The sequence below is a fragment of the Pituophis catenifer genome, unplaced genomic scaffold, assembly GCF_029215685.1.
Source record: "Pituophis catenifer annectens isolate HBS135680 unplaced genomic scaffold, rPitCat1.0.hap2 SCAF_1, whole genome shotgun sequence".
Taxonomy (NCBI): domain Eukaryota; kingdom Metazoa; phylum Chordata; class Lepidosauria; order Squamata; family Colubridae; genus Pituophis; species Pituophis catenifer.
Window position 1 is genome coordinate 297,674,383 of NW_027256881.1, and position 19,707 is coordinate 297,694,089.

The 19,707-nt window shown below is 40.0% G+C and overlaps 1 protein-coding gene and 2 non-coding genes across 3 annotated transcripts; 1 reads left to right on the top strand and 2 right to left on the bottom strand.

Moving 5' to 3' along the window:
* The first annotated feature begins 3,767 nt into the window (after positions 1-3,767).
* On the top strand, positions 3,768-3,931 carry LOC139309207 (U1 spliceosomal RNA). The gene has a single exon (XR_011599852.1). It is a non-coding gene; the product is annotated as a U1 spliceosomal RNA (small nuclear RNA).
* Positions 3,932-5,468: 1,537 nt separating this feature from the next.
* LOC139309141 (U1 spliceosomal RNA) lies at positions 5,469-5,632 on the bottom strand. Its single transcript, XR_011599799.1, has one exon. It is a non-coding gene; the product is annotated as a U1 spliceosomal RNA (small nuclear RNA).
* Positions 5,633-8,521: 2,889 nt separating this feature from the next.
* PROX2 (prospero homeobox 2) lies at positions 8,522-19,669 on the bottom strand. Its single transcript, XM_070935956.1, has 5 exons — positions 19,580-19,669; positions 14,389-15,510; positions 10,533-10,634; positions 9,674-9,868; positions 8,522-8,707 (listed from the first exon to the last, which is right to left on the bottom strand). Exons 1-5 carry the CDS (start codon positions 19,667-19,669, stop codon positions 8,522-8,524), a joined length of 1,695 nt encoding a protein of 564 aa, XP_070792057.1.
* Positions 19,670-19,707: the final 38 nt, after the last annotated feature.

Genomic DNA, 19,707 nt, shown 5'->3' on the forward strand with positions numbered 1-19,707 from the left:
ACCAGATCAAACCCTTGCTCTAAAAAGATGTGTTTATGTTTTATGTTTAAAAATAAATAAATAAAAATTGACTATACCTGTAGTCCCTAAAAATTGGAGACCAAGACTACAAGAATGCAAGTAGACCCACTCTACAGTATTCTTCATGTACCTTTTAAAATCTAGTAAAATTTTGTAAGAATATATGTTGGTTAAGCATACATTATATAAAAAAGAATAAAAAGATTTGAAATACATTTGTTGTTGTGTATAGACCAGGTAATGATTATGGGATTTATTTTCTGAAATTAATGACAATCAATTAATCCATAACAATGCACAGTCTTCTAATATTGGCAGCATACAAAGAGAAGACAGTTTCTACTTAATATGGAAATTGTCTTAATATTAAGACAATGTAAGTTAAACTGGATCTAAATGATCAATTTGGTTCAAAAAGTCAAATCTACTTTGGGTATTCAGTTTGTTAAATCATACCAGTTTGATTCAAATTTCCAAACTGAATCAGAACAAGCATGCCCAAAAGGATTCAACAATCTGAGTCAAGATGCTTCTGTTCATCCTTGAGCTAGGAGAAAACTAGGCCGGCAAGAAATTTGTTGTCTCCATTGCCAGTCTATCCTGTTGCCAGCCACTGGATTAACCAAGATGAAGTGACACAAAGCCTAACAGATTTCACGTTCTGTAAAACTGCCTTTTGAATATCACCAGAATAAACCCTACTAAATAAATAAATACTACTTTAACACTTACATAATTAAGGGAGACTCAATTCTATGTCACTTGCACCATAGGTTATCACTTAGCTAAACCCGAGATCACTTGGAGGCATGTTATTCAATTTCAACCAACTTCTAATCAAAACTCTGAATCAAATTTTTGAGCAGCTGTTCTTGTTATTTCTCTCTCTTCTATGAAATCTGAACCATTTCATTACCCAACATTTGTGACAAATATTGGAGACTTGACTGCATAAAGAATGGCTGAGGGAACCCATAAATGGAGCAGGTATCTGTCAGGAACTGCTAGTTTGGGCCATTGTTAGATGCAAGTGGGAAAGACCTGGATTCTTTGACATAGAAAGTAAAACAGCTTCATGACAAGACAATCCAGGCATTAAAGAGAACAAAATTTTGAATCAAATAGTAGTCCATCAAATTGCAAATTAATTCATAATTTAAACAGTAAAATGGAAAGGATTGAGCCTAACTGATACTTCATTGCCTATACTGCTTAAGAATAAAGTGTACAACTGTATTTAAATTTTATTTTTCTATTCTTTTCCAATAGCTTGGTACACTGCACTAAAATTGTATCTGCTGTTTGTTCTGTTCATAGTTCAGTGGATAAAAATATTACAACAAAAAAGATAATTATATAGGAGACATGTTTTTGCCTCTGAATCTGTATTAAATTTTAATTTGACAACTTGTCAAATTTTACTATATAATGCTACACCATATTCCCCAATATATTAGCTATATCAAGAGGAATTTCCATTCTGCTGTTGCCAGAAAAAAGATTTTCCCATCATTCCTTACATTTATTATCCAATCAATACCTGCAAGCATTACTGAGACAAATACTTTCACTATTCAAGAAATCAGTCTAGGATAAAATTCCACTAAATTTCATGTAGCCACTTCCCTGCAATTCCACTGTTTGAAGATCCCAACAGTTCTTTTAAGAACATTTTCATAATATACCTTTGTCTCACAAAGGATCTCACACCAAGCCATAGTTAAGGCCACCTACCTCATGATATATTTATTGAGTCAGGTATATTAGGTAAATTTAAGTAAATAATTAGCATGCTTTGTTTTCTCCCAACACATTTGTAGCATTTTAGTAATTTATAACACTTTGCTTGTATCTTGGGTGTTTTTGGAATACGTATCTACCATCACAATCAATGTGGCCCAACCCTTCTGGCTTTCAGGAAAATGGAGAATTACTTCTCAAGCAGGCTCTGAGTTACTTTTATGTGTGGTCCTGATAAGCCCCAGCATCAGTGCAACATATCCGATTTATTCTTCCCAGCAGGGTTATTATTTTAAAAGTTGGTTTTAGTGATAGGCTGAACTCTTCATATAAATCATCCAGAATAGTTGACAAGTGAGCAGCCTTAGAAATCCATTAAATAAATGAAATTATGTGAAACCTGGGAACAGCTCAGCTCCTTTTGCTTTCAGCAGCAGCCAATACAGCCGTCCCCTGGGTGGGGTGACTGCCTTGATAGCAGAAGATGTCGGGAACAGAAAATAAAGTGCTCACAGGCCAAGTTGTCAAGACTGATGTCAATAAATAAATAAATTAAATAAATAAATTAAATAAATAAATAAATAAATAAAACACCTCAACTAAAGGACAGCAGGGTTTGCTGAAACAGGCAAGAGTTCTAGTAATACCCATAGAAAATTCTCCACCGCCATTATCAGGAGTGGAATTCCTCCTTGGTTAGCAAAGAGGTGGCAAGCCAGTTTCACTCCACCTTCTGCTGCCCAGGCTTGGCTATAAGAAAAGTGGAGGAAGTGAATTTCCCAGGGGTTCACTTTGCCAGTTCCATGCACAAGGCCTGCCCCTCAACCACCACCACCACTCCTCTATGGGGACTTGCAGGTAACCTACAAGATGTGAAGTAATGAAGCAATCTCACAAAACAAAGGAGTTTATACCCACCCTTGCATATTCCATAGGCCAGTATTTGAAATGCACAAGCATAAGTCCTATTTAGGGGAACACTGGAACACTTGTCTATCTGCTCAAAGGTGAAAATGCTTTATTAAATAGCTGCACCCCAAGACTACATTTCAGGACAAGAGCGGGGTTCTCTGTAGCCTCTCATGCGCCTCCTTCCCAGGGGTAGATGGAATAACTTCTGCAACTTCCACCCATCACACCGACTCCGAGGAGTTTTTTTCCTCGCCTTCATTGCTCAACGTTTCAGCCGTCAGGGGCGTCTATCCGGTTAACTGAAGCAAGGCAGGAAGGGCAGCACCATTAAAACGAGGGAAGGCTCGGGGAAAATCAGCAGGCAGCCCGCCAAACATTGAAACATCAAAGGCGGGTGGGGCGAACAGACGCCAAGACTGGGAGGCTGCGGCTGCGCACTAGGTTCCATTGTGAAGCAAGGGAAGATTATAATGGCCGTAGAAATATTGAAAGTATAGTTATTTCTAAGTCTAAATAAGTGGGCATAAGATTTACGCAAAGTGCCATTTGGTCAGTCAGTCCAAACTAAGGATTGGATTATAAACAAGATTAGAAAGGGTTAACACTGTGCCTCCCACTGGCTGCCATTGGAAATCAGCAACTAGCAATATTGTCATAATTTAAATTAATTAAATCATAATTTAGCAGGCAAGCCGCCAAACATTGAAAAATCAAAGGCGGGCGAGCGAACAGACGTCAAGACTGGGAGGCTGAGGTTGCGCACTAGCAGCGTCCCCGGCACACACCTCCGCAGAAAGCCGGGCGAGCGAAGCACTGCCCAGCTCAGACTGTCCACCCGGCGAGAAAGAGGAGGAGCTCCGCGGGTCTTATGCAGATGAGGCGGCGGCGCCGGGCATTGTGGGGGGAAATCGGCAAGCGCGGCGCACGGAGGACCACGCGAGTGTATGCCTCCCACGGGCTCCCCTCACGGTGTTCTCAGCAAGTTTCCGTGTGTAACAAGCGTGGTCTGGAGGACCTGGGCGGCATTCTATGGCCCACCGTGATCTGAAGTGAGTGGAGCAATGGTGGGAAGGCGTCCCGTCGCGAGGCAAAGCATACTTACCTGGCAGGGGAGATACCTTGATCATGAAGGAGGTTTTCCCAGGGTGAGGCTCATCCATTGCACTCCGGGTGTGCTGACCCCTGCGATTTCCCCAAATGCGGGAAACTCGACTGCATAATTTGTGGTAGTGGGGGACTGCGTTCGCGCTATCCCCTGATTTTACTGGTCAAAGAATAGATTAATGGTATTTCCTGCAGAGGTTATTTTCTTTATAGAAAATCTTGCAATGTTTAAAATTCATAAACATTAGTTGAAGTAAAGAAGCACTAAACGAGGAAATGATTAAAATACGCAAGTTATCAACGTGGAACAAGTAGTGATTTATACCGGTGGGCATCGTTTTATTGTATAGCTTTATATAGTACCGAGAATGTCATACAAAAGCACACACGTGAAAACACAGGAAAATTATTCATACAATACTCATCATACAAAATCAATACATTTATGTATGGTTTGATCATTTTAGTCTGTTTCTTATTCTTTTTATAAAGTTAAGCAGAGAAAGCAGTGTCAACACTGGCTATACCACTCAGCATACCTTGCATTTTTTCCATGGCAAATGACTGATTACAATTTCTGTGTCCTCCTCACTACCGTGTTTCCCTGAAAATAAGGGTCTTATTTTCTTTTGACCCCCCCCCAAATAAGGGCTTGTCCTTATTATCAGGGGGTCTTATTTTGGGGGTGCAGGAGGTGGTGAGCATGGGACTGGATATCCTGTTGCCTCTCCTCCCTGTTCTTCGCGCTGGCCAAAGTTAATACGCGCATCTCGCAGCCCAACACATCCCACCCTACTCCAATGGCAACAGCAGCCTGGCTGCTTCTCTTCCCCGCCAATTCTTTATTGAGAGGGGTGGCAGGTGGTGCCAGGGAGAAGTGAGAAGCATGGAGAAAGACGTGGCTCCTCTTGCTGTCTCTTCTCCCCGCCCTCACCGGGCATGGCAGGGCTCCTGCCCCTCGCTTAGCCACTCACCCCCTTTAGGGATGCAATTTGGGGGTGGCTGGTGGGGCAGGTGAGAAGCGGAACACGCATCTTACCTTTCCAGGTCCGTCGCGTTCCTCGCCGTTGTGTCCAGGGAAACACGTTGTAAAAAAAAAAAACTTCTCACAAGTTCAGTCAAACTCCTCAAACTCGCAAGAAGTTTTCTTTTACAACATGTTTCCCTGAACACAACGGCGAGGAATGTGACGGAGCTGGAGAGGTAAGACGTGTCTCACGGCCCAACACATCCCACCTGCCACCCCCAAATTGCATCCCTAAAGGGGGTGGGTGGCTAAGCAAGGGGCAGGAGTCATGCCCGGCAAGGTGGGGAGAAGAGACGGCAAGGAAAGCCACGTCTCGTTCCACAGGTCTCGATTCTCACCCACCCCACCTGCCAGAAATGAGTCTTTGTGAGACTCAAAACAAATGAGACAGAGAATGGGAAGAGAGAAAGGAAAAAAAAGGGAGAGGGAGAGGAAAAACAGAGAATGGGAAGAAAGAAAGTGAAAGAAAAAGGAAACGAAAAAAGAAAACAGAAAACGAGTGTTATTTCCCATGGTGGGAACTATGCAACACTTTTTTGCAATGATTGTGTTGCAAAGTGGATTTGAGAATTACTTCATAAAATGAAGCATTTAAAAAACGCATTCTCATAATAAACTCCACAATAACTCAAAAATAATTTATCTGTTCTTTAACTTGAAATATCAGGGGAAAGCGCGAACGCAGTCCCCCACTACTACAAATTATGCAGTCGAGTTTCCCGCATTTGGGGAAATCGCAGGGGTCAGCACACCCGGAGTGCAATGGATGAGCCTCACCCTGGGAAAACCTCCTTCATGATCAAGGTATCTCCCCTGCCAGGTAAGTATGCTTTGCTTCGCGACGGGACGCCTTCCCACCATTGCTCCACTCACTTCAGATCACGGTGGGCCATAGTATGCCGCCCAGGTCCTCCAGACCACGCTTGTTACACATGGAAACTTGCTGAGAACACCGTGAGGGGAGGCCGTGGGAGGCATACACTCGCGCCGTTCCCCGTGCGCCGCGCTTGCCGATTCCCCCCACAATGCCCAGCGCCGGCGCCTCATCTGCATAAGACCCGCGAAGCTCCTCCTCTTTCTCGGCCCTTCGCCGGGTGGACAGTGTGGGCTGGGCGGTGCCTCGCTCGCCCGGCTTTCTGCGGAGGCGTGTGCCGGGGACGCTGCTAGTGCGCAACCTCAGCCTCCCAGTCTTGACGTCTGTTCGCCCGCCCGCTCGCCTTTGATTTTTCAATGTTTGGCGGCTTGCCTGCTAAATTATGATTTAATTAATTTAAATTATGACAATATTGCTAGTTGCTGATTTCCAATGGCAGCCAGTGGGAGGCACAGTGTTAACCCTTTCTAATCTTGTTTATAATCCAATCCTTAGTTTGGACTGACTGAGAAATTGACTAAATTGCACTCTGCATAAATCTTATGCCCACTTATTTACGGTTAGAAATAACTGTACATTCAGTATTTCTACGGCCATTATAATCTTTCCTTGTTTCACAATGGAACCTATGTTGAATTTACAGCATAAAAATGCTGACCTGTTAAATTTTTTTATTGGGCTAATTCATAAGAAAATGCAACCAGGCAAAGGTCCAGCAAGAAAATTTATTGATTTATTACATTTTTAATTCATTTTCCCAAGGAACTCAAAATATAGTTCTTCATTCTTGTACCAACCCTATGAAGTATGTTTTTAATTAAGAAAACAGGAACATTACTGTCAGTCAATTATCAGGATGAGAATTTGAACCAGGAGAAGCAAAATGCACAAACTTCAGATTCCTTACAATTTAAAGTAGGTAACAGCTGGCACTGCAGAAAACTGTTGTTCAATTAAATAATACAGCACTGGATGGACAGATAGTGTGACCTGATATAAAACAGCTTCCTATGTTCTTATCCTTTTGGGAAATGGAGTAATTGGCATAGGGCCTGGTTATTCTGTGATCCCAATTAGAGTCATTAGGCAAGGATGACATACTCTTACTGCTCTTCTAGTTAAAACATGAGCCAGAGAATGAGATGCAGACAAGGGGACTATAAAAGCAAAATGCATTTTCCAACAGTTCAGGTAAAGTTCTAGTCACTCATCTTGAGTCAGTATTGTTTTTATACCTGCATGAAATCAGCTGTCCCCATTTCATATCCATTTCCTGCATCTAGTGTTGCTTTTCCCACTCCTGCCAGTCACCTGATTTCCCTCCTTAGTAGCTTAATAGAGTTTGCATAACTTCAAGCTTGAGCTTTGTCAAGACTTTGGAGGGAAATAGTATTTTTAACCCTGGTACAATTTAGGAAGAATTAAGGTTGTCTCACTCATGGCCTGAGCATGAAATTAAGACATGAAAATGACAGAAATCAATATAATGAGAATACTACCATGTTTCCCAAAAAATAAGACCGTTTTATATTTTTTTGAACCCTGAAATAAGCGCTTGGCCTTATTGCTATGTGCTCAAAAGCGATTGGGCTTATTATCAGGGGATGTCTTATTTTGGGGGAAACAAGGTATGTTTCTTGAAAGAGTGGCACAAAGTATAAATTTTAATGTAGATCAGGAGTGTGAAATTGGCAGTCCGTAGGCCGGATGAGTTATGCACAGGCCACATCCACCCCATCTCCACAAATGGGAAAAACATGATGGCAACGTGACACCGTGAGTTTGACACCCATGATATAGATGCTTATTTAATAATAAATGTATTGCCCCTCCTTTTAAAACATTAGTTTTCTAAAGGTAGCTCATTATGCTAAGGGTTCTATAAATTCTGTTAGGACCATTGAAGAAAAGTACAGCATGCCTAAATTCCATTCAGACTGATAACAGAGTATTTTAGGGTTGCATATTCTGAGAAAAAAATAACAGAATTTAAATGGATATATTAGATCACGGCTGTCAAACTCCCAGCCCATGGACCAAATGTGTCATGCACTTGGCCATGCCCATGCCTGGTTTAGCAAAGGGGAAAAGAGCCTGATACGTCACATGATGCCACCGTGACGTGAGTTTGACACCCCTGTATTAGATAATTGTACAGAAGAATTACCTTATAAACATTTATGGTAGTTCAGTAGATTTCAAGGAAATGCATGATATTTATTATTTATTGGATCATACTATTGATTGATCATACTGCAGCTTGGCTCCGCATTCTCTTTCAAAGGAGGATAGGAAGGATTGTAGAAAACAATCCTTGATGAAACGGTGTTGCCTAGTAGGGCTTCAGTGGGGCTTTCCTTCTCTGCATGACACCTGACATGAAACAGCCTCTCCCCAGAGATACAGATGGCCCCAACCCAGAAAAATAGTGAAGACTTGGATTTTCTCCCAGGTACTGAATCCAGGATGGATCCAGTGGTGGAGTAAATGGAGGAGATGGTGGATAAATGATTGCAAGTTTTATTGGAGCCTCATCATCTTGTTTAGTGTACGGTACTGTATTCTGTTACTGCAGAGTGTTCCTTTTGGTAGACAGGCAGCTATATGTTTGCTTATATAGTTTGATTAATAAATAAATAATAAAACATACAACTAAGGGATATACCAGAAAACCTTTCTGTAGACAGTCCCAAAATGTCCCTTTCATATATTTATAGAATATTAGAATACTGATCATGCTTTCTCTGTTGATTCAGATTTCAATTGTTGTGTTAGTATACAGTCAAAACTTACACAACAGTAAATGTAGAATCATTTCAGTCACATGCTATGACAATTGTACATTAATCTTGGGTGAATTCCTTAGGGCAGTTAGAGGATTTAAATACATCTGGGATCTCACTATCAAGCTTGGAAATTATTTTGTAAATTGGTTTTTTCCAGGAAGGATCCAAATCCCGCCCTGCTCTGACAGCACTAAAGAACTCCTGAAGGGTCAGACTGGCAACATCCAAGAAACCATCAGGAACCTGTAAAGATAGAATGAAACATTTAAGAAAAGTTTATTTAATTTGACACCTGTATGGTCAATGATCAGCCTCATTTTAGCAAAGCTATAGCACTGCGGTGTTTACTAGAAACTACCTATGTTCCCCAAGGTACCATCAATTTTATACCATAAGTGATAAGTTGTCAATTCATGGTCCTAAAACCTTCTACTTCTAGCCATTTATGGTTTAATATCAGAATTGGATCCTGCCAAGCAGGCACTCATCCATTAAGAGTACCTTATGTAATTATTCCACTAAAAAACTTCATATGGTTCACAATCTCAAAACATCAATATAAATATCCATCTCAGAATAACAAAAACACACTTAGTGTTAAGCTCCTCCTTAACAAAATGTGACAAAGGAATCCAGTGTGCATTTGGGGCTGTGCATTGGACAGTAGCAGAACAATCACAGAGAAGAATATCAGGGGTGGGTTCTACTTACCTCCAAGACCGGTTTGCAATGGGAGTGTGTGCGCACTTCTGCGCATGCGCAGATGCTTCTGCACATGCGCAGATTGTTCATCATGATGTCCAAGCGGGTGGGCGGAGCCTCCCGCCACCGTTACTACCGGTTCACAAGAACTGGACCGAACCGGGAACTGAAGAACAACTGCTCAAGTACTTACACCGTAGGATGTGGCTATAATTTAAGTAGCTAGTTGTTACCGTACTTCATTGAATGTATTTGGAATAGAAACATCTGTTATTCTTATAATTCAGGTAGTATTTCAATACTTGAAATACATTTCAACACAGTCTCTAAATAGTAGGATCAGAATGTAACCAGTATCACAACTTTTTGAGATGCAGGGCTGTGATACAGCTTCCTCAATTAGTTTCACAATAAATAATAATTGTAAGCTAAAGTGATCTCTGTGGTATTCTGATCTGAAAAGATTGTGGATGGTGCTTTTTCTATGCTATTCAAATATAGTCTCACCTCAAAATCATTCCCTTTGTTGTAATGGACATTGAGGATCCGGAAGAGCTCAGAGTCCCTGGTAACAATAAGATCACTGAGTTCTGCAATTCCTTCCAAAAGAGCTTGCCTTGCAAATTTTTCCATCTGGATGTAATAAAATTCACGGAAATTGCTAAACCACTTGATGAGCTGGGAGGTGATACAGCGAGTAAACTGTTAAAAAAGAGCAGTTAACATGGCATTATATGCTAACTTCTGTTTTGCCTGGACACTATATTGTATTATATCCGTGTATATGCTTCCTCCAAAAATATTGCCTATATAGGTAGTCCTTGCATAACGAAGTAATTGGGACTGGAATTGCCATTACTAAAAAACATAGCAATAAAGTATGATTTCACATGATTGTGCACTTATTGACAGAAATTCCTGCACTTTGATTTGCTGTCATTAAGCAAATCACTTAGGATTGTCACCATTTGAAACTTTCTGCTGGCTTCCCTATTGAATTTGCATGAAGGAAGCGGAGAGATGATTGCAGACTGATGACATGACCACATGATGCTGTCATAATCATGAACCAACTGCAATCACATGAGGGATACTGCAACAGTCATCACTTCAAGGTCATCAGTACCACTTCATCGGTGTTGATATAGGTTCAAATAGTTTCTGAACACGTGATCATTAAGCAAAAGTCATGTGTACAGTGTCAATCTGCAAGTATTTTGTACACAGTTGGACATAATGATTGGTACTTAATTTTTGCATCATCTTTGCTTCCCTTTCCAGTTTTCACAAGCATCCATGCTCTGCTAAGGGGGATTTGGGAGAATCTGTTATACAACATCAATGGAATACATGAAGTTAAGCTTACCTGTATATCTAGAAAATAAGCTTTCAACAGGGAAGATGTGGGATAGCGCGAGAAGAAGAACATCAGTTTAGCCTTTTTCAGATGGCCTGGGGTCAAAGCTTCCTGGATTTAATCTGGAGTTAAGGAAAAAAATATTTGCCCAACTTGGGGCTGTACAGCTATCTAGATGCATAAGACAGGATGTATAGCACCTATTGGGAATGCCTTACATTAAAAACAACTTTTTCTGCAATTACAAATCAGCTGCAGACTACTCTCATGCAAGCCCAAGAAAACATTTTTTGCTTTAAAGCAGTGGTTCTCAACCTTCCTAATGCCGCAACCCTTTAATACAGTTCCTCATGTTGTGATCCCCAACCAGGGGTGGGTTCTAAATTTTTTTACTACCGGTTCTGTGGGCGTGGCTTGGATGTCATGTGACTGGGTGGGTGTGGCTTATTTTGTGGGCGTGGCTTGGAGGTCATGTGTCTGGTGGGCATGGCTAGCTGGTCATGTGACTGGGTGGCCATGGCTATGTGTATAGGGACTACTCAGAGGGCTGAAAAAAGTCATTTCTCACAGGTCCTCGCACTTTTGACTGGTCCTCACACTTATGACCATCCTCACATTTATGCCCGTGCAGCATTCTTAACAACCATGTCACTCATTTCACAACTGCTTCTTTTCACCATGGTGATAAAATAGGGCAAAAAACATAAAATGTGAGGATAGTCGTAAGTTCAAGGACTGGTCAAAAGTGCGAGGACCAGTCAAAAATAACTTTTTCAGCCCTCTGAGTAGTCCATGTGCACAAAAGGACTACCCAGAGGGCTGAAAAAAGTGATTTCTGACAGGTCCTCGCACTTTTGACCGGTCTTCGCACTTATGACTGGTCATCATTTATGCCCATTGTAGCATTTTTAACAACCATTAATTTCACAACTGCTTCTCTTCACCATGGTGACAAGATAGGGCAAAAACATAAAATGTGAGGACAGTCATAAGTTCGAGGACTGGTCAAAAGTGCGAGGGCCAGTCAGAAATAACTTTTTTAGCCTTCTGAGTAGTCCATATGCATGAAAGGATACAGCAATAGAGAGGGATGAAGGAAGGGAAGGGAAATTAGAGTAAGAGTGAGGGTAAGAGAGAGAGGAGGAGAAGGAGAAAGGAAGAGGAAGTAGGGAGGAGAAGAAGGGGAGGAAGACAAAGTAAGAAGGAAAGAAAAGAGAGAGGTGGTAGGTTTGAGGAGAAAGATTGCTGTACAATAAAAAAGATGAAAGGGAAGAAAACCAACCCCAAACAAATATAAAGATATTAAGATAAAGAATGAATTGTTAAACTTTAAAGAATAAAAGAGAACAAATATGAATAAATAACAATAATTAGAAACACACATACAAACATACAATGTATTTTCTTTGAACAGAGTATTTGGCCGGTTCACAAATTTAAACAGTGTTTAGTCATTTCAATTAAATTTACAATTTCTATATTTCCTTTTTGCCATATTTATTCCTCATCTATTTTTATAAAAAACCAATATTACCCTTCATCCTCATCTCTAATCTTAATCAAATTCAATTGTTCCCTTCTATTCTATATTATACCCCTTCCCATTGTCATCTATTTTTATATCCATCCTCACATTGGTTAATTATGTAATATTACAGTTGTTTAATATAAATTCAACATTTTAATATAAATCAATTAGTTATATAACTACCTTTTTTGTATATTAATCAATATGAACATGAATATTCCAATTATTTCCATACAATCCAATTTCTTACAAATCAATTAATTATATTTACCAATAATAAACCAAATAATTTCCCCCATATATTCCTCCAAACCACAACTTAACCATTTCTGCTTTCAGTACAATATACAATTAATAGTATCTCAATTATTACAATTCCCTAGTTAAATAGAACTTTTTTTCTTTTGTGTTTTAAAATCTTGAACTCTCCTCTTTTTCCCTAAATTTCCCATTGTTTGCACTTACCTTTTTTGGTGAGGAAAAAGAAAAGAAATCTGCCTGCCTAATTTTCCAACGTTGCAGCAACAGCAAAGCCAACAGCCTGCTTTACTTTCAGTTTCATTTTTCAGCATAGCTAGGGGAAAAAAAATCTGCTCCAGCAAGCAGCAGAGCCCTGAGCAAAACACCTGAGAGCAAATCAGCTGAGAGTTGGGAGCCGATCTGATCAAGGGCTAATTAGCCTATGCTGAAGCTCCGCGGGCCAATAAAATTACAAAAAGACACCAAACCATTTGTTAAATTACTGGCTCGCCCGCCCCTTGCCCACCACTATTTATTGGCACCACTATTTATTCCCCCCCCGCGGAGGGGCGGGGCAAGCCAGCAATTTAACAAACGGCTCGGCCAAACCCCCTAGAACCGGCAGAATCCCACCACTGGCTATAGCCCCGCGGCAAGAATTTAAACAGTTTTTTTTCCTCTAGCCATCAGCTGGGACTCAGGAGGCAGCAATAGATTGGGAGTGGGCGGGGTAAGCGAACGGCCAGCGATCCAACAGAGTAGAGAGTGAGGGTGAGTGAAGGCATGGGGGGGGGGGCGAGAGAGGGCTTTGGCGACCTCTGTGAAATGGCCGTTCGACCCCCAAAGGGGTTGCGACCCCCAGGTTGAGAACCGCTACTTTAAAGTGTTTACAGAAGCAGATGGTACTTGAAAGCCCACGTGTGCTCCAGAGGTGGTATTCAGCACGTTCTGACCAATTCTGGAGAACCGGTAGCAGAAATTTTGAGTAGTTTGGAGAACTGGTAAATACCACCTCTGACTGGCCCCACCCCCATCTATTCTCTGCCTCCCAAGTCCCAGCTGATTGGGAGGAAATGGGGATTTTGCAGGAACCTTTCCCTGGAGTGGGGTGGGAATGGAGATTTTACAGTATCCTTCCCTTTCACACCCACCTAACCATGCCCACCAAGCCACGCCCACAGAACCGGTAGTAAAAAAAATTGAATCCCACCATTTGTGTGCTCCAAATCCTACTGTATTCCTCAAATCAGATACTGTGTACAGCCCAATCAATGCTACATGTCCCCATGAGATTCCTTTCTATGGATGTGTTCTATATCAATACAATAGCAATGTTATCAGGTGGGACTTTGAGGGGAAAAAATCTAGGCTTTCATCTTGGAAGACATGTGAAGAAATACAGATTAACACCCAAAGGGTGATGTCCCTGCCAGAACATAAAAGATGCCCAATAGTGCCACTATAATGGAAATATTGTCTTAATCCCATGCAATAGAGACTAGCAACAGAGACCTATTTTTTATTTTATGCTTTATCTGATTGATGAAAGTAGAAATCAGTTAACTCATTGTCATAAAAATAACCTTGGGTATAGCCCAGTATCGTGTAACATTTCTATCTGCAGTGACAGCTTTCATTTTAAGCAGGCATTTGAATTCATTTTACAAGAGTAGAAGGAAATAGCACAATTCAGGCTTTAGTTCAAGGTAACAGCATTCAGGCGTTTTTCTTATAAATAATGCACAATTAATTTGTTTGGCAAGTGGCAAATAAAGGGATGTGGCTATAGGCAGAAATAAAACATTTCAAAATGTTTTTGGAGGTTCCAAAGGGAACAATGTTTTAAGCCTTGCCTTTTGTCCCTTACCCGTTGACAAAAATAGGTGCAATCTTTTTTATGCAATGTCACCTTTTAAGGGGAATAAAATGGAACAAATGAAGCCCTCATTTGATTCAAAGTGTCAGGAAAGATTGACTCTAACCACTTCAAAAATGTTTGTGGAATATTAAATGGGTACTAATGAGTTGCATGCAAGCTGTCCCTCCTACCCTAAATGCAAAGAGGTTTTAAAGACCCCTAAAGGATATATTTCTTGCTGAGAAGTACACTCCGTCCACCATGGCATGCATTTCAGTAAACATTGCATCTGTAGAAGAAAGAGAAGCCAAACTTTCCAAAGGAGGTGGATATTGTTTCATGCCTGATGTCTTCAGTTTGACTGGTTGCCATGGCACTTCTAAAGACTCAGGATATACCATTCTTGGAGGAGGACTGTTCCAGTGGCCTTTTTGACCACAGAATAACATTTGACTAAGAATGCCATTTTCTTGAACTTCAGAGGTCAAGATCAAGGGGTAATTCTCTGGTGCCTGGCAAGGTTTTCTCTCTGTTTTTGTTTGGATGGGATGAATAGGAAAGCCTGGAGATTTTTCTGCGATTAATGATATAGGATCTTTAGGAGAAGAAATCTTAGGCAGCCATTTACTGGGTATATTTCTTCCAACAGGTGTCCCTATGGAATTATTGGGCAACTGAGATGGAAGGCTTAATGATTTAGGCAAGATCTTTTTCAAAACTGAATCTACAGCCTGTGTTAATTCTTGTTTCAATATTTCTGAAAGTGCTTTTTCTTCCAAATGTTGAATGCCTGTATCTTCTTTCTCTGACAGCACAAGGTCTCTTACTCTGGGTGTGCTTTTCCATAAATAATCTTTATGCTGGTCGCAACACAACACTTGACTGTTGGTGCCTATCTTTCCATCATACATCTTCAACAAGCCCATCGTTCTCTCTATACTTTCTTGGCTTGGATTAGATTCGTTTTCCTCATCATGTTGAAGAAACCTCTCTCCAAGTTGCTTCAACTGATGTTGCAAAGCATGAAGCTGTTTCTTCAGCTGAAGGAATTCTTCTGCTGAGATGCTGCTTCTAGGAGGTCTTGTTAGGGAAATTCCTGGCAAACTTTGCTGTTGAGGAAGTTTCTGTTTCCTCTTGTTCTGTCTACTGCTTTCCTTTCCTTTTTCAAAACTGTGATCCTGTTCCTCCAGAGTACCGGACACTATTGGATTTGGCATGATACTCATTCCCTGGATAATATTTTCCACTCTAGCTCTCTTAGCTTGTAGTTGTTCATTATGGAATTGGTTTGTGTTACCAAAACCATAGGTAGGCAATGGACTTGTGGCAATAGCTTCCCTAGAAGATGGGTGCTCAGTTTTCTGTGAGCAGGGGAGAAGAAAGCTTATATCTACCTCACTATTTACTTCTGACCGATTAAGAAGATGTGATATAATAGATTCATAATAAGGAGAGCAAAAAGAATAATTTCCTTCTGTACAAAACTCTCTTTTTTGTCCATCTACACATACAGAACTAGGAATATATTTATATTGATTAGCAATACTATTCATATTCATATCTCTTTCTTCTTTTAGGACAAAGAATTGATATCCAGTAAAACAGTGAAAATTGTAGAGGGAGATACAACTTTTGATTTTGAGAGCACAGATGCCTTGGGACTTTGTTTTTTATACTTTAATTAGCTAGGAATCTGGAGCAGAAAGAAAGAGTAAAATATATTATCTAGTATGTAAACACATATGTGATTAACTGTCAGTGTACAAACTATCAGATATTGATGACTCTGCAAATAAAATAGTGCAAGAAAAACAGCACACTAATCTACGTGTTGGTAGATTAAATGTTACATCTTGCCCAAGTTAGTAATTTAAAACATTCCTAAAGAGAGGCTTGTAGGTGAATATGGAGAAAGCAATCTTTGCTATCAGGTTCACAATGTAATAGGATTAACTGATTTATCACTATATCATTTATCTTCTTGGATATATCCTTCGTATTTGGAATTTATCAAGATTTCTGGACATTTTGGACATGGGATCTGGTAAAAAAAAATGATAATACACTTAATGACCACAACAGAGCTCAACTTTTCTCTTGTTAAGCCAGGTAGTTGTTAAGTGAGTTTTGCCCCATTTTACAACCATTTTTGCCACAATTGTTAAGGGAATCACTGTAGTTGTTAAATTAGTAACATGTTTGTTAAGTGAATCTGGCTTCCCCATTGACTTTGCTTATCAGAAACCAACTGAGAAACTTGCAGACTGTGATTACATGAACCCAGGATAGCACATTTGTCGCAAAAACATGCCAGTTGCCAAGTGCCTGAATTTTGATCACATGACGGGTGTGTGTGTGTGGTACAACAATCATAAGTTGAAAACAGTCAGAAGTTACTTTTTCAATGAAGTTTGTAACTTCAAATGTTCACTAAAGGAATAGTTGTAACTCGAGGACTACCTGTACAATATTGAAAACCAATGTGCAAAAATGGATTGTTGATATGCAGTATTTGAATTAGTCTTATTTCTTTTAATGTTTCTGTCCCTTTTGTGTTTTGATTAGTGTTTGACAAACGGAACAGGAAGAAAACATGATCATTTTTTTGGAACTGTTTGTAATTTTGCAATTTTCCCTCCTTTTTGTGGGGCAAAGTTGATATTATCTTGCATTATTCACATGTATATTTCTTTTATTTTAATTAAGTTGAAACAATAATTAAATATAAACTATTCGTGAATTAGTTTAGGAGGTTAGCACAGGCAGGTGTCGTCAGTACTTGGATGGAAGACTACTAGAGAATATCAGGACTGTAAACTAGAGTGAGAACCGAAAAACATCCAGAAGAAAGCATAGCTACTCATGGCTACGTTGATATAATCAGGACTCAAGCTTGACTACTTTCATTTCCACCACTCTATAATATGCTGAAGCTGAATTAATAGCATACTGATCACTCATGTAGATTATTAGCACAAATCCAAATGTGCACAGTAAGGAATGTCAGCCAATAACTCAGCTAATGTTTTCTTCGCACTAAGTGTAAATCCTCATAGCAGCAACCCATACTATAATAAAAGCATCCCTCTTAAGATGATATAAAATGTTGTAATTACTGTAGCCCAATGTCCTGTATAGAAATGGGCAGATCTTGTATACCACTCTAGATTAACAATAGGTGGTTATAGATATTAGGGTCAGACAATGATAGCTTGGCAGCACCTTCAAACTGCAGGAGATCCATATCAAGTAATTTATCTAATTTCAAGTCCAAGGAATATTTGACCGAAATGCCTCTATTTTATCAGTTTCAAAGTTAGTTTTACTGGACCTCATCCATGTCTAGGTTGTGCAGTATATTGACTTTTCTGTTTCAAATGTCACTGAAAAGTATTGCTGGGTCTCATCAGTTTTATGATAGTTTGCAACCCTTCAAAGTATTCTAAAATGAAAGAAGTTTACTGGTTTTTTTTCTTAATCTGTATGTATCTGCTGGCTCCCTTTAGGTATTTTTTCTGTAAGACACTGCAGTCTTATTGCTGAGTTGCATTCCAAGAATGTGAATATTTTGGAATATGACACACATTAATTCAGTCTCCTAATTTATGCTCATTAGCTACATTAATTTTATGAATTATCATTTGCACTCTCAAACCTTGTTTTACTCCTCTGAATGAAGACAAATATATAAGTACTTAACAGTGAATCATTTTCCAGTTTAATGTTCTCTTCAAAACAACTTCTCAATATCTGGTTATGAGGTTTTAAGTCACATCAAGTAAGATGCTACCAATGATCAAAAGTAACTTTGATCAAAGCTAACCTCAGAACTACAGTTATAAAAATAATACAAAGGAAACAAAGAAAAAGCATGACAAATAGATGAATTTACAAATATATAAAGTCAAACTTTTAAGAAGGGAAAAATATTACAGCATCCCTCCACCAATAGACTATCCAACATTGATCCCTTTTCTTGTGTTCCCAGACATAAAACACTCACCTTGGCTTCTTTGTCCTTTGAAAGCATCTGAAGCCTGCTGTTAAATGAGAAAGGGGCAGAGCTGTCAACAAAGACCTCCCGTTATCACTATCAGAGTCACAGATAGGGAGTGAGGGAAATCAAGAACAGCCAACCAGTTTGAGGAGCCTATGAATATGCAAAAGAAACCAAAATCCATGTCTTCTATTGCATCTTCTCAGTACACAGGAAGGCTTGAGATGCTATAGTTCTGAAGAAAAAGTGTGTGTGTGTATACACATATGTAGATATACACATACTAGAGTAGAGTAGAGTAGAGTAGAGTAGAGTAGAGTAGAGTAGAGTAGAGTAGGAGAGGAGAGGAGAGGAGAGGAGAGGAGAGGAGAGGAGAGGAGAGGAGAGGAGAGGAGAGGAGAGGAGAGGAGACCTGGACAAATAGTATTATTGGTTAAGAATCATTGTTCCTAGAATGTTTGTCTTTAGTGGATATTTTGTGACAAACAGATGCATAGAAAAATGAAAGCTTCTGTGTGAAAAGTGTTATTATTTCGCATACCCTAATAACATACTATACTATGAATGACAATATTGTTACAGATAACAAACTGTTGCGCTGGCTTTGGCTGCTATTCCAAATACACAACTTCTGTCTTGCTGATTATGTCCACAATCAATGCACTGCAGATTTTCTCCTGCTTCTGCCAACACAAATTTTTTGCGTGGTTCTATTTTATACTGTTTACATTACTGGGGTGGGGTGGATGCCATTTTGACTATTTCCAACACTAGCTATGGTCACTTGCTGCCAGCATCATCAGGGACATCCGTGGGGGTTGAAAAAGTCAACATGTCAGCCACAACCATGCAGTCAATACTGTAACCCGTTTTTGTGGAACACATGCTAAAAGAAGTGGGTTTACAACCGCATGGTTGTACTTTTAACTTTAAGTAACTGCTTTATTATTTATTTATTTATTTATTTATTTATTTATTATCAAATTTCTATACCGCCCTACTCCCGAAGGACTCAGGGCGGTGAACAGCCAAGATAAAATACAGATCATACAAACATTAAAAATCCATTAACATTATTAAATTTTTTGGCCAAAACAAATTTAAAACACCCAATTTATAAACAAATTAAACGATTTAAAAATTTAAAAGGGAGAGCTTTAACTTTCTTGTGCCCACTTTCCTCTGCAGGTGTCAGCCAGGCTATTTCTGGACACACTGCAGTAGTGCCCTTTGACAGACAAGCGACAACATGGCCCATTCGGAGCAGCCACCTAGGCACACCGATCCTCCTCCCACCCCACCTTCAGAACAGTTGGCTGTTTTTCTCCGCTGGCGGGTGATGCTCAGTGGGAGAGGAAGGGAAACGGCAATCAAAATGCTAATGAGAGCCCGTCTCATCAGCCTCAGGGCCCGGGCTCGACAGCGACCGGTACAGAGACCCGCACATCGTCTGCTGCCCGCTCTGCTGCTGGAGGTTTGCCTGGTGAAGCCACAGCGCACATTTCGTCATATTCCCTCCCCATAGACGCCTATGTAGATCCACCCTTCCTAAGATCTGAGG